The 21,191-nt window shown below is 36.3% G+C and overlaps 1 protein-coding gene across 3 annotated transcripts in view; it reads right to left on the bottom strand.

Moving 5' to 3' along the window:
* The window catches only part of SMAD1 (SMAD family member 1), a 78,257-nt gene that overhangs the window by 41,306 nt on the left and 15,760 nt on the right, over positions 1-21,191 (bottom strand). For 2 of the 3 annotated variants that reach the window (XM_054683412.2, XM_001148535.7), the window contains exon 2: positions 2,548-3,123. In XM_054683412.2, the coding sequence (XP_054539387.1) occupies positions 2,548-2,947 (400 nt within the window). In that variant the 5' untranslated portion in view covers positions 2,948-3,123. Of the gene's footprint in view, positions 1-2,547; positions 3,124-21,191 lie in introns of those variants that run through there. The other variant, XM_054683414.2, reaches the window with a different exon arrangement.

Here is a 21,191-nt window from a genome sequence, read left to right as displayed (position 1 = left end):
TAGTCCCTGCCCTCATGGAGCTTTATTTACTATCTTGCAGAGAAGACCAACAGAACAATCATTACAAGTGTGAAGAACATTCTAAAGAAATTCAGGTTGCTATGGGAAATGAGACCTAACCTCCCCAAGCAGAGTAGGGAGATATGTGTGAAGTAGGAGGTATCAAGAAAGGTTTCCCAATGAAACTGACCTCCATCACACAATTACTTAGTTTATTAAGTAATGACCATGTGCTAGACACAAACGATAAATAAGAGTGGGCTAGACAAAGAGGGAGGAGAAACAGGTACAGATAGAGGAAACGTGCATGGAATGTTTCCAGAGAACTCAAGCACACAAAGCATGCAAGAGTACAAAGGAAGTTGGAAAGGGAGGCAAGGACCAGAATGTGCAGACCTCTCTAGAGGACTTCTCAAGAGTAGGGAAAAGCAGGACAACAAGAGGATCATGTCTGCATCTTAAAAGATCCCTTTCTGTAGACAATGGACTGAAGGGGGTGACCAGTCAGGAGGCAGTTGCTGCATTGCAAGATGAAATGCTGGAAGGTTAGCGCAGGGTGAGGGGGAGTATGGATGGAGAAGACATATTCATAGTGTTTTTTAAATAGTGAATTTTGCCTTTCATGTCAAATGCCTCTATTTTCTAGTTCTAACACAGGGCACTTAACTTGTAGGGGCCTCAGTTTCATCGCATATGGAGTAGAATTAAAATCTTACCTATGTATTAATACATTTTAAGGTTACTACGAGGATCAAAAAAATCATGTGCCTAAATAATATTGCTGGTACATATTACTTATCTACTACATTTTACTCTCCAAAACTCTTAGCTCCATTTCCATTTCTGGCTAGAAGAGGGACATGTACCTCTGTGCTGAGTTTAGAAAAAAGAACACTGCATCACAGCTGATATAACAAGCAGTAAAGAACGTCTATATCCAAACTGGTAAGGAGAATTCAGCACAGTTGTTAGAAAAAAGGCAATGCTCTCTTAACCAAGAGCAACTGTAACAAAATGTAACTTTTAAAAGGATACAATAAAAACCAGTTATCTAGAAATAAATCTAGTATGTGCAGGAGCTGTATGGAGAAACTTAAAAGTGTACTAAATAATATTATGCTCAAGAGCATAGTAGGCCAATCTTCCCCAAATGAAATCAACAAAATTCCAATAAATTCCCAAAGTGTTTTTCATAGGACTTAACAAGGTAGTCCTAAAGTATATAATCTAGAAATCACAAAAACGTAATGTTGGGTGAACATGAGTTGTACAAAGAAACTCCAATATTATGTAACATTTTTAAATATATAAAATATTACGTATTGTCATGGACTCATACGTATGTAATAACAGTATAAAAACATGCATGAGAATGATAAGCGTCAGATTCAGAACAGTGGTTACCAAAGGGAGCAGAATCAGAGGAGCAAAAACAGCGGTTCCAGTTTACACATAATCTTTTATTTCTTAAAATGAGTAGGGGATACGGAGATGTTTGTTATACTACTGGTCTTTAAAATCTTTTTTTTACATATGTCTTAAATATTCCACAAAAATACAGAATGCCTTTTATTTGAAAACCATGTTATTACATGATCTAGTTTAGTAATTCCTAAACACCAATCCAATAGCTACATCAGTAACACCTGAAGTACTTGTTAGAAACAAAGATTACCAGGCTATCCCAGGATCAGGATTTCTGGGAGGAGAGCCATGTGATTCTAATATACAGCCTTAGTAACCCAGGAACTATTAACAGCCAATCCATCAACAAAATTGGTCCCAATCGACAATGAGACATTTAAGTGCTTGAATATCTAATCACTTTCCAATGATCCAACTCTCTAGAATGTAGATTCTAACTTGAGGGCAAAACCGTACAAATTTTAAAATATATCCTTTACCATACCCTCCCCAAAGACTATACATGTAAAAACTGGGTATATTTTATAAAGTAATAGCATCAAATGATTCCATAGAAGGATATAATTCCTTCATATTCACCACAGGAAATATGCCACAGCAAAATTCCGCCAGAGATGATAAAAAGTGCTGTTCTTAAGTTCAGAATGGTTTAAGTCACTGGCAACTACCCTCATGATGTACTTCCCTCAAGCATATAGACAGCAATAATGCATTTCTTTCCTAATTTTCTTCCCTTAGAATACAATTCATAGCTAATTTTATCTAGAGAAATGCAGAGAACCATGTGAGACATAAAAAATAAATTTAGAAAGAAAACAATTTATTAAAAATTAGAGGTATTAGTACTGCAATGACAATTGTCATAGCCTGCTCCCAAGACATAATGTTAACTAGAGATGACTAAGCTGTTAAAATGTATGAAACACTCAGGGGCCTTCTCTCTTGCATTCACACAGACACACACACACACACACACACACACACACACACACACACACACAGTTTCCCCAAATATTTTTAAATTACAACTAAAAACAAGCAAAGGGATTATTTTCATGTTCTAAACAACACAAATCCGGTACTGGGCACACAAAGCACATCAACATAAAATAACTCACTTACCAGGGCTTTCTACTCGCTTATAGTGGTAGGGATTGATGCAGACCTCCTTCTGCTTGGAACCAAAAGGAAACTCACAGCATTCCAGTGGTTTTAGTTCATGGTGGCTCTGAAGATCGGGCCAGCGCCACACACGGCAGTAAATGACATGAGGCAGTCCCTTCCGGTGGGAAACTTGCAGCCTGCCATCCAGAGAGCGGGGAATGGTGACACAGTTACTCGGTTGCCCTGGGCAGCTCAAGGCCTTTTCCAGTTCCTCCATGGCACCTTTCTTTTTCTTCAGTTTTTTCACCAAAGCATCAACAGCTTTCTCTGCCCATTTTTCTTCTTCATCGCCCTGTTTCCACCCAAGAAGTCTCTTCACAGCTGGACTTGTAAAGGAAAATAAACTTGTCACATTCATAATGACAGCACTAGTTATACTCCTTGGATATGGTGAAATAAAGCTGTCTCCAAATGCAAAAGGACAGCAGAAGAGATTTGTTTATTTACAGAGAAGTCTCTTTAACTTCTTAGTTTGAAGTCCAGAAGAGTAGAAATTACCATTCCTAGTGTTTAAAAAAGTAACCCAGTCAGCACCTACAAAACAAAAAAAGAATGGTTAGAATCATCTTTACCATACAACCACATTTATTAAGTAATCACCATGTGCTAGGTACTATTTTAAGTGCTTTTATGTAATACAGTATGCTGTGGACTGAATTGTGACCCCTAAAATTCATATGCGGAAGCCCTAACTCTCAGTATGACTATATTTGGAGATGGAGCCTCTAAGAAAGTAATTAAAGTTAAGTAAGGTCATCAGGGTGGGGCCCTAACCTGATAGGACTGGTGGTCTTAAGATTGCTATCTCCCTCCTCCAGCCTCTATGCGCACACACTGAGGGTACTGCAAGAAGGTGATCCTGCAAGCCAGGAAGAGAGCCCTCAACAGAGCCTGTATTGTCCAGAACCTTGATCTTGGACTTTCCAGACTCCAGAACAAAGAGAAAATCTATTTCTGTTATTTAAGCCACCCAGTCTATGATATTTTATTATGGCAACCAAAGCAGACTAATATATAGCATTTAATGCTTTTCACAATCCTTTGAGTTAGGTAATACAATTGCTGCCACTTTACAGATGAGTAAACTGAGAAGCAGTTTAAAAAGTAAGCCACTGTTAGCAAAAGCTCTGGGATAAAAGCAACAAAGTTAAAAAGCCCAAGTTCTCAAAAGATATTGTAATATTTTAGATTTAGATTCATTTATAACCTCTAAAAATATATTTCAAAACACCTCAATCAACAAAAACTGAAAGCAACAAGGAGAAAAAAATAGTCTAATATCTCTGTTTTTTTGGTTTGTTCTACAAATATTTCTTAGGCTAAAAGAAAATTCCTATTATATAAATGTAGTAATATTTTAGGGTATTTCTTCAGTGAACAAGCCTGTGTCTATGGGCTACAGGACAAATAGGATAGGAAATACATCTCCTGCTTTAAAAATGTTGCTATTTATTGACATAAAAGGAATAAAGCACATGGACACATACTGTACCAAATTCTTTAGCCAAGTTGCCTTATTTAAACTTTCTGTTTACTCTTTAGCACATGAAAACATAAAATGTGAAAAAGGTTAAGGAGGTTAACTTTGTACAAACCCTGGCTAAACTGGAGTAGCACGTATCAGACCAACCTCCTTCCAAACAAACAAGCCAGAAAACAAACAAACAAAAGCCCAGCTTTTTAAAGGCATCAAAGAGGAACCAAGGCACTCAGGACTTGAGGGGGCCAAGATCCTGGAGAGAGGGGAAATGCAATGAAGTGAGCTGAATATTCGTCACCACTCTTTCCAGGGATTTGCCAATAGCTAGGCTATGAGCAGCAAAAGGTCTAGGAGCCGAGCAGAAAGAGGTAACTAAGAGGCTAAAAACTAAGCAGAGCTTCTAGTAGCCTCATAGCACTGAGGAACCCCAAAATAACAACACAGCAACAAATGGAGTTGAGGGCCTGCTGAGGAGAAACCCTGGTAAATAGTCTAGGCTTTCAATGGAAGCTCCTGGAGGAATATGCCCCAGTCTAAGGGCAAAAATGAAACGGATCAGTCTTTACAACCAATCTAGAATCATCTTAATCCTAGCCTTGGTCTAGGTGATGGGTATTGCTCTCTAACAGCTTGCCAGAAGAAAAACAAATTCTCTGTAGAGGAAGACAACATCAACCTTAGCCACTACAATTTTAAATTCACAGTGTATGCAATGAACCAAAAGTTATCAAGCATACCAAGAAACAGGACCAAATGATCAAAACAAAACAGAATAGAAACAGACCTAACGGGTGACCCAGGTAATGGAGTTACCAGAAACAGACTTTAAAGTATTAATGATTACTACTTACTATGTCAAGGAAAGAGAAGACAAGGTTGAAGATTTTAACAGAGAACTGGAATCCATAAAGAAGAATGAAATAAAAATTCTAGAACTGAAAAATATAACTAATGAGACTTTAAATAGGATGAACTTAACAACAGGTTAAATACAGTAGAATAAAAGATTAGTGAGCAGGAAGACTGGTAAAAAATGCTCACACTAATGCAAAGAGAGGGAAAAAATGAAAAATAAAGAACTGAGGAGACATAATGGCTCTAGTGAAAGGTCTAGCACTGCATAAGTAGAGTCTTAAAGGAAAAGAAGAAAGACTGTAACAGAGCAATATTTTTAGATACTAGCCAAGGATTTTTCCAAAACTGTCAACAGACATCTAACCATACATTCACGAAGCCCTACACCTTCCAAGGATACATACAGAGAAATCCACAAATTTCAATGTGTCATATTACAGTAAAATTCTTGAAAACCTAAGACGAAACTCTTTAAAAAGGCACATTACCTTCAAGTAAGTACAATCAGGTTGACAGCTGACATTTCAGCATAAACAATAGAAACCAGAAGACAATGAAATGACATCATTAGTGCCAAACGTAAATAGCTGGTAACTTAAAATTCTACATTTAGAGGAAAAACACATTCAAAAAATGATTGTGAAATAAAGATGCTTTCCAACAATCAAAATCTGAGAGAACTGGTTTACAGCAGATTGTCACTAAAAGAAATACTAACAGGAATTCTTCAGGCAGAAGGAAAAAGACTCTAGAAATAAGCAAAGAACTGCAGGAAATGAGGAAGAGCTCCTGAAGGGGAAATAAGGGTAAGTTTAAATGAATACTGACTTCACAAAACAACAATAGGAATGTCTTGTGATGTTTAAAATATATGTACAATTAAAATGCATGGCAACAGTAAAAAGAGATATATGAAGTTAGCATTCTAAGGTCCTTGTGTTATCCAGGCCATGGTAAAGTATAATTTACTATTAGTACAATAAGTTATGAATTCATGTCATAATAAAGCAACAACTGAGAGAATAAGTTAAAAATTATAACAAGCTAATAGAAGGGTTAAAAATATGGAATTAAAAAAATATATATGATTAGCCCAGTAATCCCAGCACTCTGGGAAGCCAAGGTAGAAGGATAGCTTGAGGAGTTCCAGAGTAGCCTGGGCAGCACAGGAAGACCCTATCTCTACAAAAAGTAAAAAAGTAGTCCAGCAAGGTGGCATGTGCCTGCAGTCTCAGCCACTCAGGGGGCAGAGGCAGGAGGACTGCTTGAGCCTAGGAGTTATGATAGGTGTTATGATTGTGCCACTGCACTCCAACCTGAGTGACAGAGTGAGAGCTGTCTCTAAAAATCAAATAAAAATTTTAAAAATGATTAATGCAAAACATATGAAAAGGAGACAACAGATGAGACAAATAGAAAATAGTAAGATTTAGATATAATCCCAAAGTATAAGCAATTACTTAAATATAAATGACTAAAATATGACAACTAAGAGAGAGTTGTGGGGAACACTATTTAACTATATTGTACTTAAAAGAGACACACATTAAATATAAGAACACAGTATTGAAAGCAAGAGAGTGGAAAAACATATACTATGCATATTCTACCCAAAAAGCTGGCATAGCTATCCATTCAGATAAAATAGACTTCAAAAGTAAGAGGTATCACCAGAGATTTTTAAAGACAAAAAAGAAAAAAAGGACATTTTATAGTGATGAGTTGAGCCACCATGTAGTTTTTAAATTCCAAATTTTATGTAAATAATAACAGTCTCAAATTCATAAAGCAAAAGACTAACAATTACAATGACAGGCAAACCCACAATCCTAGTGGGAGATTAACATAGTAAATGATAAAACAAGCAAACAAAAATCAATAGATACAGAAAAAAAGTGTTTAAAAACTTGATCCAATTCATATACACATTATCACAGCACTCAACAACTGTACAATTCATAACACTTTCAAATACGCAAGGAATACTTACTGAAATTGACCATATAATGAACAACAAAGCAAATCTCAATCTGTATCAAAATACTAAACTCATATAGAACATATTCTTTGATTTTAGTATAACTAAATCAATAAAAACATTGTTATTGAAAAGAACCAAACTTTAAAATAACCCAAGGGTCAAAGAAGAAATTATAGTGGAAATAGAAAATATTTTTAACTGAATGATTGTAAAAATATCACATCAAAAATGCAGGATGTGGCTCAAGGCACAGAGGGAAATTTATAGTCTTAAATGCATATATTAGAAAAGGAAAAAAGCTGAAAACTAACACTCTAATACCCGCCAAAGATTTTTTAAAAGGAAAAATAAACCCAAAGAAAGTAGAAGAAAATGAAAGCAGAAATTTAAAGCATACTAAAGAAAACCTATAAAATCAAAGTTGATTCTTTGAAAATACTAATAAAATTGGATAAATCCCTAGCAAAACTGATAAATAAAAAAGAGAAGGCACAAATTACCAATAAATGGATCAGAATGGGGAAATCATTAGTTAGCCTCAGAAATTAAAAATTATAATTATTATAAATAGCTGTCATGGCAAACGGTGCATGTCTATAGCTACATTGTGATAATCTACACATCTGTCATCTTCACTACAGGAAACAATGTAGGACTCCAACTTATTATTTTCTTACCTTTGGAACTTGGCATAGCACCTGGCACATAGCTGATTCTCACTAAATGCCTGATGAATAATTTAGCTCCCTGAAGAACTTAGAAAGCCAAATACGGAGCGTCAACTCTATTTGGGAGGCCACAGGGTGTCTGCTGTTTTCCTTTTTAAAGAGTTCACCCAAATTTACTAGTTTTTTTGAAGTTGGTATTATTTTCATTTAACATTAAAGGAAAGAGAAAACATAACTATGCTATTATCAAAAGTCACACTTGGTCAGAGTGTACCTATTGATATGATAATTTCCTTTTACTAAAAGGTTAGTTTTGCAAAAGAACAAGAACTTTTTTCTAGGCTTCTAGGAATAATTTATAGAGGGAGTGTATTTCTTCATATTCTATATGTCCATCTCTTCTTCAAAAACAGCTTTTTAACATTTTAAGCAATAATTTTTAAACAGAATGGCTAAGTTTGCATCAAAATAACTTGGGGCTATTTAAAAATATATAACAAATACATTTAAACAAATACCCCCAAAATCACTTGGGGGTATTTATTTAAGGCAAGTGTTGGGCAACGTATTATATAAGAACCACCATTTCAGATTTTTGTTTTAACTATTCAAATCGACATTCATTCAACAAAGCTGTATTAAGCACCTGCTAAGTATGCCTAGCACAGTGCTAGACACAGGAGACACAGAGGCAAACATGTCTAACATACTGGAGGAGCTCACAATCCATTGGGAAAGCCAGTGTGTAAACAACTAACTCCCATAAAGCAAATTGCTAACCTGCATGCTAATTCTAAAGGACTTTGCTGAGATGTTTTATTAGGTGACCTTCCAGGGACTCAGTCAGAAGAAATACTACGATTATACCATTGCCCATGGGCACAAGAATAACCGAAGAAGAGGCCCATGTGCTGTGCATTTACCTACTATTAACTTACTCTAATATCATGTGATAAAGGCTATAAAACAAGTATCAACAACACTCTGGTCTGAATATTTGTATCCCCTCCCTAAATTCACATGTTGAAATCCTAACCCCAAAGGTGACAGAATTAGAAGGTGAGTCCTTTGGGAGGTGATTAGGTCATGAGGACGGAGCTCCCATAAATGGAATTAGTGCCCTCATAAAAGAGATCCCAGAGAGATCTCTCCTCCCTTCCACCATATGAGGTTACAGAGAGAAGAGGCCATCCAGGTACCTTGATCTTGGATTTCCCAGTTACTGTAACTTTTGAGAAATAAATTCCTGTTGTTTATAAGCCACTCAGTCTATATGGTATTTTGTTATAGCGGCCTACAAACTAAGACAATAATATATAAAAACAGAAAAGGAAAGAACAATTCCAGAGATTTCAGAACTTTTTTTCCAAGAGAAAACATCAGACTTAAAGGATAAGTAGAATTTTGCAAAACAATAGAGCAAACATTTTGTGTGTTCATTACTTGACAAACACTGTTCACTGCTGTTTATCTATTAACCAGTTTAATCTTAGCAACAATACCTTAGTATTTACTGTGAAGTAAATACTATCATTTTCTTTAATTTACATGTAAGGAAAATAAAATATAGAATAGTTGAGTATCTTGTCCAAAGTTATGTAGACAGCTATAAGTGGCAGAACCTGGATCTGAACCCATTTTGCCTGGCTCTAGAGCCAGAATTTTTAAATCACTTTTCCAAATGGCTTGTTCCAACAGACACATGATAGAAATGCTAGGGTTTAATCCGCTGGAGATGATGATACAAGACTGATATGAAGGAAGGGGCAAGACTGAAGAATCTTATCATATGGACAAGTGGAAGGTTTTAAATCTGAGAATTAGCATGATTAGATCTACATTTTAGAAAGACAACTAAGGTAACATCTTCAATACAGAAAGATTTCTTCATACTGGGAGCAAAAAAAAAAAAAAAAAAATCTAAACCAAGGGCATCCAAACATTATAGAAGCCAGTTAGGTGGTAAATGTCTTGAGGCCACTCACGAAAATTAAAGTGAAAAATCACAGCACTTTGCATATAAACATGCCCAGACAAAACAAAATGCAGGCTGATGACTAATTTTTACCCGAGTTAAGCATTTTTTAATATACAAGTCAAACAGGTAACCTACCTCACATAAGGAACTCAAATGAGTCCATGATACTATGGCCTTGGCAAGACAACTACTTTTTTTCTGCCCCTTTTTGTACTTCCTGCCTTAGTTTATGTCAAAAGCTAAGTGGCCTTATCAGTTTAAAGTGCAAAATAAAAACATGAGTCAGCAAACAGAGATTTCCTTCCCTCTTGTCCAAATATAAACATTTCACACTAACAAAAAAGTATTCATCTAGTAAAAAAAAAAAAAAACCCAGCAGCCTTAAAAATATTGAGATCTTTTTATTCCAGCAACTTTATCTTCAGAAATTTACTCTAAGGAAATATTCTGAACCAGAAAGGGAAAATAGTTTTTGCACAAAGATTTTCATCAGAGCATTATTTATAATAGGGAAAAAAAGAGAAACATCTAATAATTGAAAAATAGCTAAGTAAACTGCATACATCCACTCAATGGAATATTATACAGACCTTAAAAATTATGTTCATAAAGACTACGTAATAATTTGGGGAAAACTGTAAGCAGAACATAAAATGGTTGGCTATATGTACCATGAACAACCATGTAAATATATGAAAATATTAACCATGACTGGGTTTGGAAGATTAGTAATGTGTCTCTCTCCTCCTTTTCTAAACTTTTCAAACGTTCTTTAATGAAAAAATGTAACTTCCGATTTTTTATAAAAAGGTTTTCGAAGCAAATATTTGCTAATTACAAAAAAAACCCCACAAAAATCAATTCATTATCTCAAGCCACATCTATACTCTACTTAGAAATCAGGTTGGATTTATAGTGTGATCTGGTTTGAGAAGCAAAAAAAATATAATGTAGTTTAAAGCAGTGTTCTGAATTCAGAACGTTTTCCTAAGGAGTCTTACCCATGGGAAGGATTTCTATCAGAACTGCCAGAAGTGAAATTAGAAAAATACTCTTATACTACCCGACACGGCTAATTAATTTTCCAACTTACGTGTTATTCCTTAATATTAAAAGAAAAAAATGTTAAAATACTTTTAACTGCTATGTAACTTGCTTTATATTTAAAGGAAGCCTAATCAGCCAATTGCAGAACAAATGGGCATTTTCTTCACCTTGGCCTCATCTAGTAAAGCAACAAGTAAATTATCCAACTCCTGTGAATATCAACAAAATACACTCTCTTCCATTTAATATGTTACAGATCCCAAATTCCCACAGAAAGTTTTTTTTTTAATTACTCTAATTTGTATATGAAGATATAATTGTTTTTTAAAGGAAGGAGTAACCACCAAATGTTACAACCCCCTTTAATAAAAAGATTAGGAGACAAATAATGTTCAACCACTCTCTGTATCAGCTTCAGACTAGAGGCTGTTTTATAATTCTTGCACCAGTATGGAATTCAGCAGACTAAATAAATGCTCCCATTAAATATTGAGGGAATAACTGTATTATTCAATAAAATAAACAAAAAATACAGGCTACAAAAAGTGACTGGGGGAAAAAAATCCAAAAACTCTCAGTACTTTAAGAAAGGCAAATAACAGAAGATAAATGGTCTATTGTCAAATGAAGCAGGCAACTCTTTTCTCCCCCTACTTCTTGTTCTTTGGTTCATTACACTTTCTTAACTAATAGTAAAAAATCATGGCACAAAGATCAAAAGAATTAAGGAACTAAAAGTACAGGGTATTGATTAACTTCACTTTGAAAATGTTTAACAGCTGGATACTTTTTTTTTCTTTTTTTTAAAGACAACTTTATAAAAATTCTGTTTGATCGGCCGGGTGTGGTGGCTCACACCTGTAATCCCAGCACTTTGGGAGACCGAGGAGGGGGGATCACCAGTCAAGAGTTCAAGATCAGCCTGGCCAACATGGTGAAACCCTGTATCTACTAAAAATACAAAAATAAGCCGGGCATGGTGGTGTACACCTTTAGACCCAGCTACTTGGGAGGCTGAGGCAAGAGAATCACTTGAACAGGGAGGTGGAGGTTGCAGTAAGCCAAGATTGTGCCATTGCACTCCAGCCTGGGTGACAGATTGAGACTCCGCCTAAAAAAAAAAAAAAAATTGTTTGACCTTTTTTTTCCTTTTTGGAAACAAGTATTTCTAAGTAACAAAACCACCTAAGTGCGTATTTCCAGACTTACATCGCCAGATATATTCTTAAACAGATAGACTGGTCTTGTGAATACAGAGAAAAAGTAAGACTTGAGCTTCCAGAGTAGACCTATGGTGGGCTTCAGAGTGATTATAAGCAAACTGCATGAATTTTGTAGTTCAGCATTTTTTTTTTTTTTTTTTTGACAGAGTCTTGCTCTGTCACCCAGGCTGCAGTGCAGTGGCGCGATCTCGGCTCACTGCAGCCTCCACCTCCTGGGTTCACACCATTCTCCTGCCTCAGCCTCCGGAGCAGCTAGGACTACAGGCGCCCACCACCACGCCCGGCTAATTTTTTATATTATTTTCCAGTATTTTTAATATATGAAACTATTTCACAATACACCTCATTAGATGCCGTGGAGATGCAAGATATCTCAGAGACATGTTGTAGAAAGTGATCAATATTAACTGGCAATATTAATTAGTATTACAGAAATGTATGTGTCATCTATCCTAACATCCAATTTTGGATAGGATTCAAGGCCTGGTGAGATCAACTCTTGCCTTGTTTGAGATGCTTAAATTAAAACATCAAAAAAGGTCAAAGGGGAACATGCCAGGGGACTTGTAATGTAATTCTCATTACTATAAAACAAACTACTTTTTTCTAACCTGCTCCATTTCACTTAGGTACTCAAGTCAACTGTATAGTCCAAACAAAGATGGAATTGTCCAAATAGATCATGATTTCAAAGGATAATAAAGACACCTGAAAAATTCCTGACACTTATAGAAACCACAGACTCACAGAAGATTATACACTAAAGATGTAGGGTTAAAAATGCATAAAAACACAAAGGTTGCAAAAACCATATTATTTCAGCAATTTAAGGCCAATAAATATTTTAAAACAATAAAGAGCAATCCATCATTGCTTGCATCTTTCAAGCCATCTTGTAAGCAAAGAATTGCAATGAGATTTATTGGTAAAATATGAAAAATTCACAAAATGGAAAGGGGATCATAATCATTTGCCCTAAATAAAATCAGGCTGAATTAATCAGAAGTCCAGAAGAACTGGGAACTTACAAACTTTTGATAAAGCTGAAATAACTATTACTTAAATGTGGAACAGCAGACAACCCACATGAGACAACGGCCCAGCAAGAGGGCTGAAGCAGAAACTGCCATCCGCTCACATTTCCAAACAGAGAAATAGTACCCCTAAAAAACAGTACCCCTAAAAATGAAGACAGGTGGAGACAGAACTCTAGAACAAGTAGAACACAACGATAAGTAGCAGATAGTAGGAATTGTAAATGGTTCCTAACAAAAAGCATGAAAGATTATTGTACAGCTCCTTAAGGAAAATGATAAATATCTACCCTTAAGGTTAAGGCAGACAGGCAAAAGACAAGTTAAAATTTGCTATACAAGTCCAATGCCATTACAATGAATATAAAAACAGAAATGGATCTAGTTATTTCAGTTCCAGAAAATACCCTAAAGTAGCAATGTTCTTTGATCTGGTTCAACAAATAATGTTCAAATGCTTCTTTAACCCAGTTACTCCAGTTAGGAGCTAACCAGGTTTTCAGATACAGTAAAGTCCTTACTGGTTCTTGGAAACTGTGGCTCTAAGTGAAACGATGTAAAACAAAATTAATTTTAGCATCAGCTAATTCATATAAACAAGTGTTAAGTTCCTTCAGGACATTTCTGGTCACAAAAACATTACCAAACTTCTAAGACCCAAAACACTTCTAAAATTAACACTGAAATAAATGTGAGCCATATATACATTTAAGAAAGATGAACAGAAACAAGATAACTATTTACCCAATTATTCCAATTCAGGGTCGCAGTGGCCCGAGCCGATCCCAGCAGCTTAGGGCACAAGGTGGGAACCACCCCTGGACAGGACACCATTTCATGGCAGGGCGCACTCACACACACACCTACATTCACTGCAATGGGGACAATGTAGACATACTAATTCACCTAACGTGCACACCTTTGGGATATGGGAGGAAACTAGAGTAGCCAGAGAAAACCCAAGCAGACATGGGGAGAATGTGCAAACTCCATACAGACAGTGGCCTAGGCTGGGAATGTTTTTTCTCATCAACGTTATAAGGAAATGGCATTGAATGAAATGAGGTTGTCTGAGGACCTGCTGTATTTGTATTGGAGGAGGAAACAGGTGAAGTGCCTGCATTCCTTTTTCCTGTTTTAAAACAGCAGTTAGCCCTCAACTTTCAACATTTGTCTCAATCTCAAATGAGTCAAATTTAGCTAAATAAAACTCACCACTAAGCAAAATAAGGGAGGAAAAAACCTCTAGAACAGAAAGAAAAATGAAAATGGATAAAACCTTGCTCTTTACTGATGCTAACGTACTTCATAAAGTACAGCGCTTAACTTCATTGCTGAAAAGGCTATAATGAACTCTATTTCGCTTTACTCCTTAGGGGAAAAATGTATTTAAACAAAATTCCTACACAAGAAAGCCATATGGAGACCCACAGAGAACACAGAACTCTGCTGCTCTCAGTTCACAGCAGCAGGAGAGTCCTACCATCAAACACCACAAGTAAAGTTCCATCTTACTGAGCCTCTTACTATTCAGCCTTGATCTGGTTACTTCCAAACATGGGACTGATGATGCAGAATAGCTAGTTTGACATTTTTCCCACTGAAAATTTATTTTTGCCAGAGACTGATTTTCTAAATCTGGAGAAATTGGGGGTTGGAGATAGGAGAGAGGTTCAGTTCGTGAAATTCTATTTATAGTGATGCAATAATGCAGGTACTATTGCCTTTAAAGCGCAGACACTGTGCGTTTAAAGCGCAGACACTGACAGCAAGTCTTCCAGTCTCTCCAGTATAACTTAAGTGACATGCTAGCAAGAGATGCAATTTGGTCCCTCAACAGTGTTAAGTGAGTAGAAATCTTAGGAATCAAAAAGAAAAGGAATACCATGTAGACTAAATTCCAGCTTACTACTTACCACTTGTAAGTTCACTGAAGCTGTGAAATTTCAGCCAAACAATTTCAAAAGTAGCATCTCCTTGATGAAAAGGAAGCAAGGAACTTATGGATGTCAGAATGACAAGAGTCTCTAAGGATATAACTGTAGTTTATTTATTTTAGGTGTGCCAAGTATGCTATTAACGTACCTTCATTATATCAGAAAATTCTTTAAAAAGAGTTCTTTCTGGTTCTGTTCTGCATACACAAATCCTTCCATCCTGACAAATCTAGGCTGCTAATAGAGTACCTGGTTAATTTTTCTTAATCACAGAGATTCCCTATAAAATAGCAGCTGTCACATCTGTTTTGTCTGATTAGATGATTACTTGAATAGTTAAGGCAATTGAAAGTTTTCTTATTGTCCCCAACTTCAACAAAGTTGACTTTTCTATATCTTCTTGCCATTTCCTCTAAAAGTTGTACAACATTCCTTAATCCCATTGAACCCCCATTCCCAAATTCATGCTTGTAATGACATACTGTCCTTCAGGACATGGTAGCCTTTCAAGATATCCAGCTCCCCATAAGCTCACCCTGATAAAGGCCATTCACATTCATGTCAACTCAAACACTGTAAAGACTCCTGGCCTACAAATGCTCACTCCTCAAACACAGGAAAGATTGAAGACCACAGACATTTTAAGATTTAATTTTATTGACTATCCCAGGAGAAAGTCTATGGTAGTTGTCTCAGAAAAAACGATTCTCTTTGAGTCAGTTATCCTAAAATAGCAATTTTAGACTACAAAGAATGCTAAATGTGGTAGATTTCCGTAAGTGGCTAGTTATGAATGATTCGTCAGTAGCTAATAAACGAAATTGTTTGAGTTACCAACTTATACAAGCATTATACTGGTTGTTTTTACAAACATTATTACATTGACTCCTCACACCAATCCTTCAAGGTAGAAATCATTATCTCAATTTTACTAATAAACTTGAGGCTCAGAGGTTAAAGTAACTTTCTCCAGACCATATTCTGGTAAGTAGTATATCTATATTTTAAACCAGTACTGACTAATACTAAAGTCCCTCAGTCAAGTTTAAAAAAAAAAAGGTAATCCAAATATCAAATTCACAGATGAAAATGGAATCAACTACAGGAGGAAAAAACTATCCCTTTAAAAAAAAAAAAAAGAAACAAAAAACCTGCTGTATTTCATGTTTTGGAACATATTTCTCTCTCTCCACTGATCTCACAGGTGCTGTTTATGACAACAAACATGCACATCTGTAGGGGTGAACTGACAGACACAAAGCAGGACGGCCTGAACTCTCTTCCTATATTTAGATCCTTCAGCTCAGCTCTTAATTGCATAATTTAATCAGGACCCTCTAGAAGGGAAACACATCCATATTCATCACAGGCATCAAAGGAAACATCTTTACAAGTTATATCCTTTTACAAACCAACATATGGTCTCACGCCACTTTCCCAATTGTTGAACTCCTCCTCTGGGAAGAGCATGGAATTTTATTTCTTTTTATCACTTGAAAAAATCACTTCCCTCCTAATTCAGTAAAACTGGGTGGAGGCCACTTCCTCCACAGGTGAGAGAAATAAAACTTGTTGATCTGTCATTGTCAGGAATTTTAAAGTTAACCATTTATTTTACATATTTTGAAAATGGAAACAAAAGGCAGACAAAACCCAGAATGAGAAATTGGGGCACATTCTCCATGCTTTCAAATAAAACCTCTACCTACTTTTTTGTCATTTTAAGATGGTTTCTAAATTAGAAAACAAGTGTCCTTAACTTGAATAGGTTTGAACTACAGCTGTCCACTTAGTAGATGTACTTTGAAGAAAACAACTCTGAGCCTCAATTTGCTTTTCCACAAAATTGTGATACCATCACCCAATCCACTGGGTTAGGCAGATTAAATATAAGCATGAAAGGCTTACTTCAAAATTATAACATGCTGAAAAACAAAGTGATTAACAAAGCAGGTTCACAAATAAGGCTAATTTTAATATTTTGCATATCCAAAAAAATGAGGTTTACAGTCTAGTTTTTGTCTGTTTAATGAAGTTCTAACTTCATACAAAAAGAGAAAAACTAGTAACCACTACAGTTATTCAATTCACTCAACAAGCAGCTATCACATGCCAGGCACTATTCTAAGCACTAGAAACGCAGCACTGAAAGAGACACAAAAAGTTTTTCAAAGTCTGTTTCTGTGCCTTGGTGGGGCCTACATTCTGGTGGTCAGGGAAAGCCTCGTCGCGAATGTGGTATCTGAACAGCCCCCTGAAAGGAATTATCTGGGGAAGGGCATTCCAAGCAGAGAGAAGGGCAATTGCAAAAGCCATTTGAGCCATTTGGCAAGAATGATCCTGAGATGTTCAAGGAATGGCAAGGAGTCCTCACTGAGGCTGGAATGGAGTGAGGGGAGAGAAATGAGAGATGAGGCCAGAGAGGTCACAGGGGAAGGTATGTGCGGGACCCACAGAGACTTCAGAGCTTTTGACCCAAATTGAGATGGAAACACTGGGAGATCTGAGCAGAGGAGAGCCATCATCCAACTTAGAGTTCAATAGAATTACTGTGGCTTGCTGGGTTGAGAACCTACTGAAGGACACAGGGATCGAAGTAGGGAGTGGTGGGTAGGGAGACCAGTTAGGAAGCTATGGCAATTGTTAAGGTACAAGATGATAAAGATTTCAACCAGCGTGGCAGAAGTCGTCAGATTCTGGATATATTCTCAAAGTACAGACATGAACAAATAATACTTTACTGCTTATATAAAGAAAATAATTAACTGTAAGGTTGGAGAATTGTTTAATTTTTAGAAGTATGAAAACCCGTCTTATGGGAACTGTGAGACTGAGCGAGATTTTTTTTTCTTTTTTTATGGAATCTTTCTACCCAGAGATTGAATATCTGAGGTAGGACCAAAGACAAGGCCACTGGAGGAGAAGTAGTCCAAGAATTATGGACTAAATGTCCATAATTCCTGTACAGGAATACAGGTTGAGTATCCCTTATCTGAAATGCTTGGGACCAGATGGTGTTTCAGATTCCAGGTATTTTTGGATGTTGGAATATTCTGAATATACAAAATGAGATATCTTGGGGATGGGACCCAAGTCTAAACATAAAATTAATGTATGTTTCATCTACACCTTATGCACATAGGCTGAAATTTCTCTTTTTTTCTTGAGACATGGTCTTGCTCTGTTGCCCACGCTGGAGTGCAGTGGCATGGCTCACTGCAGCCTAGACCTCCCAGGTTCAAGTGATCCTCCAACCTCAGCCTCCTGAATAGCTGGGACTACGGGCAAGTGCCATCTCGCCTGGCTAATTTTTGGATTTTTATTAGTGACAGGGTTTTGCCACATTGCCCAAGCTGGTCTCAAACTTCTGGGCTAAGTGATCCACCGCTTCAGCCTCCCAAAAGGTTGGGATTACTGGCATGAACCACCATGCCTGGCCAATCTTATAAAATAATTTTAATAATTTTGTGCACAAAAAAGTTTTGACTGTGACCTGTCAGATGAAGTCAGGTGCAGAATTTTCCACTTGTGGTGCCATATCAGTCCTCAAAAAGTTTTGGATCTTGGAGCATTTTGAATTTTCAGATTAGGGTCGCTCAACCTATAGTATAAAGGGAATAACAACCAGGAGTTAAATCTTGTAGGAATTAGAGTGAACGATATGGGCAATGGGGCAGAAAATGACTAACAAGGAAGAGTAATGAGTGGTATAATTTTACATGATAGTCGAAGTTGGGTGTTTTTTATAGAGGATGGTAGAAGAATGGTCTGAAGGTGGCAATAAGAGGTAAAAGGTTTATGGGAAAAACCAGCCACGGCTTGAGAGAGCCACAGGGGAAACAGCTCCCTCAGATGAACACACACAAAGATCTATGTTCAAGTATATTCGTGTTCTAAATAACCCAGGTGCCTAACAATAATGGAATGATTAAATAAATTATGATACATTCGACTATGATGTAACTGTTAATAAAATAAGAAAAAACAGATGGACTTTCATGTACAATACTACCATGAAAAGAAAACCATACCACAACTGTTCAGTAAGAAGTGGTAAAAAGTATCTATAGTATGGTCTCTTTTTAAAAACACAAATAGAAACAAAAACTGTCTATGTATATACATGTGCATTTTTAAAGGCTTAGAAAAAAATAAATGAAACTGAACAAGTAGTTACCTTTAGGAGTGAGCTGGGTACAAGGGAGTGCAGGAGAGCCAACTACTTTTAGTTTTAACCAATTGCTGTTTTCAAATTTAAAACCACAATAACAAAAATAAATAAAAACTGACAGTAGGTAAGAGTTATTTCTACATGGCTCCAGAAGACAGCATTATGACCAACAGGTGGCAAGATATATCTTTGTATAAAGGAAAAAAAATAATTGAAAGTGTATCTGCATAGGATTTTCAGAGAAATGTATTCTGGTAAAATACATGACCCTATTCTGGGTTAATATGATATGGATAGGAATGGAATGTACTCTTTTATTAAGGATTCAGGCACATAATCAAAAAATTCCATTTCACAAAATGGCATATTATAGCAAAAAAGTAAGTTTCCCTCCCATTTTAGACCCTTACTCCCCTTTTTATTAACTGTTCAAATATCCATCAAATTTTTCAATGCATGAACTTCTTATTAAAATAAAAATGTTCTATGTTATTCAAATATCTTCACAAGCAATTTGGTTCTGTCCTTTTTCCATTACAGAAATCTGTTATTTGAAAAAATAACTTCTAAAAATCAAAGTTTATCTAACCACTGAAACAAACATTGACATCGGCCAGATTTCACTCTCATATGACAATCAATGACAGACTTTTTCAATCTGCCAAAAACTGGACTGGAATTGCAAACATTCATTTGGCCACCTTGGAGGAGAAACTGAACAAATAGCAGCAACCCCCTCTTCCAGAATGTGAGAGCTCCCTCCACCTAAGAGCTAAAAGAAGCAAATGCAAAGTTTTTCACTGATTTTAGAGAAATAATGCTTTAGATATAAGCAAGCATCACCTATAGAATTAGGTGAGCCCTGTGCCCATGAATCTAGTCCTTTCTACCTCTGATCACTTGTTCAGTACGGTCTTATCTGCTAACTTCCCTAAAGTAATTTATTTACCAATTACAATGGAAAAACCCAAGACAATATTCTCAGAAGACTTCAGAACCCAAGTTCTCCTCCTTTACACGCTCAGCTACTAAGAAGGCTTTCATTTCCATTAATCCAGTATTTAACTGAACAAATTTTTAAGCCCTTATCACCAACATAAAGGTGCAGTAGAAAGAAAATGAGTATAACACAGTTCCCATCACCATCAAGCTTATGGTTATGAAGTGTGTATGGGAGAGATGGGAGAACCATATCATATGGTAGACTATGATAAGAGTCACAGGACCGCCTGTTCAGGCTCTTCATCTAAGGAGAAACATACGTGCAGACAGAGCGACCTACAGTCTGTGCTACAACGACATCTTCCACGCATCCTGAGCTCGGTGTTACTTACCCTACAGTGGAAATCCAAATAGTCCAAATATCAACCAGCTGTTTCAGTGGGTATGAAAAATGGGACAGATAATCCAAAGCAGCCTTACTAGTAATTAACTATTGCTTCTACAATGTATTATGATTCATCAAAGCTTTTAATCATTTATATTTTGCTTACACTATTAATAAAACTACAATATGCCCTGAGAACATAGTAAATTCTAGAGAAATGCCTATTTAAGATTCAAAAATTGCTGTGGAAAATCTGTAAATGGATGACGGTTAACTATAGTGTTTTAGTATATTATAAAAACATAAAGACAAACATTTTATGTCATATAAATCACTCTTTCTCTTGGAATTCAGAGTATAGGCAAAAAAACAGACTTTTACAGAACACCTGAAACATACTAGTTTGAAAACTCAAGAAACTTTTATCACTATCACCACCAACTTCAAAGGGAGAAAGTGGTAGGTGGTTTTATGGGAAACACTGTATAAAAGTGCATCCATGGTCTCCATCAAATTTCAACAGAAGTATAGTCATCCCTTGGTATACCTGGGGCACTGGTTCCCAGACCCCACCACCCAATACCAAAATCCTTGCATATAGGTCTCAGTGGGCCCTGTGGAACTCGTGCATAAACAAAAAGCTGCCCCTCTGCATATTCGGGTTTCACCTTCTGCAAATACTGTATTTTCTATCCATTTTTGGTTGAGAAAAAAATCTGAGTATAAGTGGACTCATGCGGTTCGAACCTCTATTGGTCAAGGGTCAACTATATTCAAAAACAATCAAAAGTCATCCTTATATCATCCTCATCACCACAACCACAACCATAATGAATCACCACGCACTGTTTTGAGCACTTTAAATTTAATTAAATAGGTCTCTTAATCCTTACACAAGTCC

Source organism: Pan troglodytes, chromosome 3, assembly GCF_028858775.2.
Source record: "Pan troglodytes isolate AG18354 chromosome 3, NHGRI_mPanTro3-v2.0_pri, whole genome shotgun sequence".
Taxonomy (NCBI): Eukaryota; Metazoa; Chordata; class Mammalia; order Primates; family Hominidae; genus Pan; species Pan troglodytes.
Note: the sequence above shows the minus strand (reverse complement) of the source record. Positions and strands in the feature narration are given on the sequence as shown.